Source organism: Schistocerca cancellata, chromosome 2 (assembly GCF_023864275.1).
Source record: "Schistocerca cancellata isolate TAMUIC-IGC-003103 chromosome 2, iqSchCanc2.1, whole genome shotgun sequence".
Lineage (NCBI taxonomy): Eukaryota > Metazoa > Arthropoda > Insecta > Orthoptera > Acrididae > Schistocerca > Schistocerca cancellata.
In genome coordinates, this window is record NC_064627.1 from 900,542,026 (window position 1) to 900,549,498 (window position 7,473).

Below are 7,473 nucleotides of genomic sequence, written 5' to 3' on the forward strand. Positions count from 1 at the left end.
CATGGTGACGCCTTCCAGCTGTTCGTAGAAATCGCCATTCCACGTGAAATAGCTCGTGGTGAGACATGCATGGAAGAGCTTTTTGATGTCTTGTGGGAACATGGAACCGATGTGCTCCAGAGCGTCACTGAGTGGCACTTTCGTAAATAACGAAACAACATCAAAACTGACCAGGATGTCATTTGGCGCAAGTTTCAGTTTCTTCAGCTTCTCGATAAAATGTCCGGAGTCCTTAATGTATGTATCGGTCTTCCCCACGTGTGGCTGGAGCAGAGAGGCCAAGTGTTTCGCCAGTTTATACGTTGGTGAGCCAGGAGCGCTAACGATCGGTCTCAGTGGAATGGTGTTCTTATGGATCTTGGGTAATCCATACAGCCGTGGTGGTAGGGCTTCTGTGTTGCGCAGGTTTCTCTGTATGTCCGCCGGCAGAGAAGACACCTTGATTAATCGATTCGTATTCCGAGTGATACGCTGCATCGGATCTGCGCTTAGTTTTCGGTACGTCATCGGATGTAATAGGTCTCGGATCTTTTGCTCATAATCTTCGGTCTTCATTACGACGGTCGCATTCCCCTTATCGGCAGGCAGTACCAATATACTCTTGTCGGCGTTGAGATTCTTAATGGCTTGTACCTCTTCTTTCTTCAGGTTGCAAGCTGGTGGTTTTGCTCGGCGCAGTATCCTGGCTGTTTCAGTGCGTATTTCCTCTGCCCTTTCACAAGGAAGGGGTATTTCCTTGGAAGTCCTCCCCCCTTTTCTTTATTAGATCCTGTCTGTGTTTTGGCCCCACTTTTTTGTTAGATCCTGTGTCTTGTATTATTTTGAATTTATCCACATATTTTTTGAACTTTTCCAATGGTAGTTAAAATAACTTATTCCACCTGACATACTATGGCTTTCCGTACAACCTCAGGTCCTGCATAGGTGAAGATTGTTTATATGGTGAATTTTGTAATGCAAAGGATATTTTGAAGCAAGTATGTGGATTAATGTTTTCTGTCTCTTGAGTGCCAAAAGATGTTCTGGTTTCCAATTTGCTGAAAATAATTGGATTTGTATTTACCATCCCTGGTTCAAATGATGAGGCAGTGAACATTAAATGGACAGAGGAGTGCAACAAATGTACCACCGAACTTATGAAAGTAGAACTTCAAGTAACAGTGAATGCTAATTTTAACTGTAGGAATTCTGTACATACATAAAATCAGATGGATCTTTGCAAAAGGAAGCAAAATGAGTAAATAAACTCAGGCAATAATGTACAATAAAATATGCATGCACATTTTAAATATATTCCCACTGTTCTTTGTAGAAAACAGTATTTCAAATGTTTATTTTGTAGGCTTCCTCCTTGATTACTTATTTTCTCTGTAAAAAGTTGACAACCCTACGCTACATGTTCTCAAGGTTCATTTAATGTACAATGTATGTAATGTGTTTAGAGTTCCTATTACTACAAATGCTCACACACTTCTGGATTACTATTTTTTATTAATTATTCGTGAACTTTACACTCTTCATAAATTTTACCCTATTACTTGTAGTAATTCCCTGTTCCATTTCTTTTAAATATAAATTTCCTATATAATGAAAATTATTTTCACAAATATTGTTTAAGTAAATTTATTTTCTTAGGTTCCTAAAAGATTTCCTTTTCTTTTTTATAGGTGAATGACCGACCCAGTATTATCAATGTCTCCATCAATCCATCAGCAGATCGCAAACCACAAAATTTTGGTTGGCTGACTGAATCAAAGCTCTGAGATTCAGCTTTCTTGAAATTTGTGTGCTGCATGGGTACTTTTGCAATGTGCTGAGTTAGGAAGTCTTTGTATATTGATACAACTGTTACAGATATGTGATATTTAGAATATCTGTGACTAAAAAGTATTATATTTAATTGGGATCCAATTTATGTGAATGTGGTTACATGTATATATAAGGACAATTTTTATATGATTAAATTTATTATGTTTTGCTATGGTGACATCAGAAAAAACACAATATAAAAAATTACAATTCAATAACTAGTAACAAAAAGGTATTAAAAGTACATGACATATTTAAGGCAATGAATTTCATGCAACCACCACACCATGGTCATGTTTGTCTGCATACCAAGGTGGGCTACATATGTAAACTTTGTGTCATGGCAGAGTAGGTGTCAACTAGTTACTTTTGGCACTTTGTTCAATGAGGCACATTGGCACTCCAATTTTCAGATTCTTTGTGGGACGATATGTGTCTTTCACTCATGAGGTCATCATCACTGGACAAGTTGTCTGCAGAACATCCAGCTGGTAACTTGGTACAAGCAGAAATTGTATGCTGTGGAAACAATCTGAATATACACTTAGCTCCAACTGAAAACACCAGATGGAAAATATTCGCAGGTGACCCCTTATTTCTTCATGTGGATGTGGTGTTAGAACACTTGATAAGTAAATTACAGACCCACGATGTGGTGTGATGGAATCAACTAAGATAGGTAGAAATTTAACAGGTAGATGACTTCCGGCTAATACACTGTCATCAGTCAGACGCCCTTTACGGCACCAGGAATACAGCAGTACCACAGACATCATTTCTTTATGGTTCTGAACTGTGGCAGTGACCTTGTTCATTAGTGTATTTTTCATACTGATCATGAATTGTTATGCCTTTTTGTTCTGGTACATGTTTAAACAACTACTGTTCTTATTAGTTGAGCTGGAAGTTTGTATAACAATAGGGCCAAAAATAGCAAGAGACTGTTCAAAGGAGTAGCACAGCCAGCTTTACCATCTCTTGCATTTGTGTATATTTACAATTTATAATAATTATCAAATCAACATGAATACCATTCAAGTTGAGCAAGGTGACTTTACTCTGTATATATACAACCATATATCTGATCACGTGCAACAGATTTCTTATCTTTTGTCTGGACATCTCATTCTAGAGAAAAAAAGTAGCTCCCGTCTGCCAGTTCCAATGAAGGTTTTTGGATGGTTTCTCTTGTTTGTAAGGCAAATGCTAGAACTGGAATTCCCCCTCCTGAATATCCCCCATGCAGATTCCCCCTGGCCCCTTAACAGCTCACCTGGTGTAGGTCAGAAAAGCCCTTTCGAGGTAGATAAAACCATTAACCATAGTACTGTCTCAAATCAGATGTATTGAACAAGTTAAAAAATAGCAATGATGTTACTTTAGGCAATAGTTGTGAAAATATGCTTGGACTTTACCAATGTTGTCAGTGATTCAGGTGATGGAAATGTGAGAATTTGCTTTAAAATGACAGCAATTCATTATTTCTTTTGTAGCAAGGTGACAGTTTCATGCATCACATTGCTGTGAACTGTCAATGTTCTTGCATTTGGGTACAGTGCATCCTGCCTTTTACTTCAATGTGCTGAGTACCACATCTTCACTAAGACATGCTGAAATAAACAAACTATTTAGAACCACATTGTTTTCCCTTGTGTATATGTGACATCATTGTAATATAAATTACTGATTAAACTGATGCCTGGCTTATTGCATAACAGACTGGAAAAACAGTTTTTGTAAACTGCATTGGTCTCTATCCACTCATACAATTACAGTGGTGTTCAGAATTAAAGCAACAAATGGACATTTTGCAAGGTTGCATTTGTTTTGCCACAAAATAGTATAAACAGGTGGTAGAAACAATGTAAAAAAATACAGAATGTAAATAACTGCAACATGCATAATGGTAGACAAAAAATGGTCTTGGTTTTTTCCAACTTTGCACACACATTCCGACAACTGGTAAATGTGCTCATTGTGAGGTGTGACCACCTCTGGCAGCAATACAGGCCTGATGACAACAGAGCATGCTGTTAATGATCTCATCAGTCTCATGTTGAGGCAATAATACCAATTCTTCCTGCATAGCTGCTCAGAGTCTGCTCTATGGGATTCAAATCGGGAAAGCGAGCAGGCCACGCCATGTGTGCAATATCTTCTGTTTCCAAGAAAACATCAACCACCAATGCTTATGAGGATGAGCATTATCATCCATCAATACGAAGTCTGGGCCCACAGCACCTCGCAACAACTTCAAATGAAGTCTCAAGACCTCTTAATGATACTGACAGCAGTTAAACCTTGCGATTCACCCATACAATTCCACGAAGAGGGGTTTGAGTGGTAAACATAATCCCTGCCTACACCAATGGGGATCCTCCCCTCGATATTTGTCTCTTTCCTCAATGTTTGCCCCCCTCCCCACACACAGGGTGAATCCACCAAGAATCACTCTCCAGACTAAATTGGGACTCATCTGTGAAAACAACAGTGGACCACTGTTCGACCGTCCAGGTGGCATGTTGATGACTCCACTCTAGACATTCCCTGCTGTGAAGACATGTCAGAGGTAGACGTAAGACAGATCTCCGATGATAAAGGCCACTCTACCAAAGCCTTCTACACACCTGGTGCTTTAATTTTGGACACCAGTGTATTTGAGGAGACATTAGTATCATTTGTGTGGCCACTAATTGCTTCAGATTTGGCTGGGACAGCTTAACTAGAACTGGAGAACTGTACAAAACCTTTTAAGAGGTGTGTATCTTTACCTTCAATAAAATGAACATGGGTAGTCAAATGAGGTACATCTGCTGAAGTGATGACCCAAAGTTTATTTGCAACATGAAAGCAGCTAGTATATTATGACTTGGACACCACAATGACTTGTGAGTTCTTAGAAAGAATAATGGAAGAATGAGAAGGATCTGGACAGTACATTGTACAGGGTGAGTCAAAAGGACTTTACAATTTTGGAGTTATATAGAAATTTGTTGAGATAACTTACAGTATAGGTAGATGTATCATTTTGTAGCAAACAACCTAAAGCTTCACAGAACAGTGTCAAGTGTCATTTTGGTTTGATGCGATTACCATTTGTGATGCAGCAAACATCCCACTGCTAATCTATTTCTTTCCACAGTCGTTGCAGCAAATCGGGCCTAACTTGTGCAATGGCAGCATAGATTTGACTTTCAGGTCAGCTAGATTGTTTGGTAGGGGAGGTTCTTTAGCGTATTCAGTGCAAGATTTGTGCCGAACAGTTGTTGTAGAGTTTGTTTCATGAAACCTTAACACACAGCGAGCACACTCTGCACCACTGAAAGTAGCCATTTTAACTGTGCGCTATGCTTGCACTCCTGGTGGCGTAATGGGGTATTGATGCACTACAAAAATCAATCTTGAGGTTGTTTGCAACAAAATGACACATCTGCCAATTCTGTAAGTTATCTAAATAAATTTCTGTATCATTCCAAAGCTGTAAAGTCCTTTTTGACTCACCTTGTATATGTTGCTTGCAACATTAGAAATAAAAGTTGGAAAGTATGGATGCAACCTTGGCTCTCTATGAACAAAATGCATTTCTCAGACTATGCAGAGTGTGACAGGTTAGTATGGGTATTCTGCAATGTACCCGTTCATGAAATTGTCAGGAAACAATTTGCTAGATGAAGGACACATACTGCCATTACAGAGAAGTTAATACTATATCTGCTGGATCATCAGAAGGGCAACCTATCAATTGTGTTTCATAATACAGAGATGTACATGAATAGCACTGGATGTGCACACCAAAGTGTGAGGATAGCTGCACAGTTACTATCGTGCCAATATGTGCAAGCTGAGAACTAAGTGTTGAAGAAAATGTGGAGGTAATCTTACTGAGCAACTAAATGATTCATATTATGTAGATTTGTGGAAGCTTGTTCAGCTATGACCTCAAAGCATCGGAAAAGGAGTTTAGACATCTGTAAACTTCATCATTGGTCTCATTAGTGGTATAAGAAACATGGGAGCATCTTATTTATTGACTAATAGGTTGAACCAAAACTGACCCGAGAATTATTTTGCAAGGTTTGTGATCTTGTTGCATTCCACAATGTTCAGAAGGAGGGGGGGGGGGGGGGGGGGAGGCAGGGTGCTCCTTACAACATTAGCCAGAAATGTGAATGCTATTTGTTTGTCTAAGGATGCTGTGGTTGTTGAGGACAGAATTCAAGCCATCTATCGCTGCTTCAATTGACATTCCAACAAAAACAGAAGAATGTGCTCCAGGTAACACACTTTCAGAATCTGACCTAATGTGAAACACTGTGACCAAATAGCTTGTTCTTGATTACCAACAGTCTTATGTCTGAAATCAAAATCTTTTATGTTGTTACTCCACATCATATTGCTTCTAAATGATCAACATTTCAACCCCTCTGCTGGGATCTTCTTCAGAGTCTTGTGATTTCTGACACCACAAGATTCTTAAGAAGGTCACAGCAGTTGGAGTCGACTCTAATGATAATTTAGAAGAAATATGATGTGATCTCATCAACCCAGGAGATTTTTAACTTCAGTGGTAATGGCCACAAAAGCCTGCTGAGGTACAAAGTCATACGTTTAAGTAGTTGCACGGATAAAAAATCTATTCACCAAGTGGCAGTAGGAGAATATTCATATAAAAAGTATTACAGTTTGCCTTTGACACCACCTTTTGCTCTTATCTTTTGTATGCATGTTCTCTTACCACTACCTGGTCGTAAGAGAGTACTTATCTATCTAATTACATATATTTTCAAAAAACTGGTAAGTCTTGACATGACCATTAGCATTAACTTTATTGTTACCAGGTATCTCCTGACGGCCTCATTTTATTTGCCGATTAATAATGTGCCTGAATCCAAAACACATACATTGTTTTTGGAAAACAATGAACGTACGTGTGTGTGTGGGGGGGGGGGGGGGGGTCTAATTAGGCCTTACTGTCCGAAAGCTATTTTTGTGACAGTTATTTTGTTGTGCCTACCTATGACTCAACATCTCCGCTATAAGGTGAACAACAACTTTCCTTTATCACAATATTGTTACATTCCATCCTGGATTTTCCAAACGTAATATTCTGTAATTTATGGGCCTTATTGTTACAATGAGTCACAGTACAACTAAGCCTGCTCTTCTATAATTCACTGGCAATTTAGTTTCCATTACAAAAGTAGCAATGACAAACTAAACTACAGCACTATCTGCACATTACTACCTGGAGTCTGTGCGGCAGGGCGGGGTCGGTCGTCTGCATTCTCTCTATCACTCATCGATAGTCCACCTACCTCGATATGCTTCTTCCGATGTCCCTTCACTCTGTAGTAGCAAATACGTGCTAGGCAGTGTAAAGGAGCATTGATGAAACCACTACCTAATACCTACCACACAGAGGCTGTGTAACTCTAGTTGAAAGTCAGTTCCTGAAAGTTTATATTTAAGAAATCGGGCATTCGGAGGATGCATTATACATGCAGAAAGCATCTAAAATTAGATTGAATCTGCTTTTTATTCATAAGGAAACATATGAAATAGCTATCAAATCCGTATTTAATATGGAAATGCTCTATCATTCAAAGTTCACTGTGTGTACAACATAGTTTCACTGGAAAAGCAGCCAGAATCTTTGCAAGTCTG

At 38.9% G+C, this 7,473-nt stretch overlaps 1 protein-coding gene across 1 annotated transcript in view; it reads left to right on the forward strand.

Annotated features, from left to right (window-relative positions):
* The window catches only part of LOC126162840 (2-hydroxyacyl-CoA lyase 1), a 100,721-nt gene extending 97,273 nt beyond the window's left edge, over window positions 1–3,448 (forward strand). The window contains exon 12 of the mRNA XM_049919603.1: window positions 1,668–3,448. Coding sequence (XP_049775560.1) covers window positions 1,668–1,763 — 96 coding nt within the window. The 3' untranslated portion in view covers window positions 1,764–3,448. The remainder of the gene's footprint in view (window positions 1–1,667) is intronic.
* The last annotated feature ends 4,025 nt before the right edge of the window (window positions 3,449–7,473 follow it).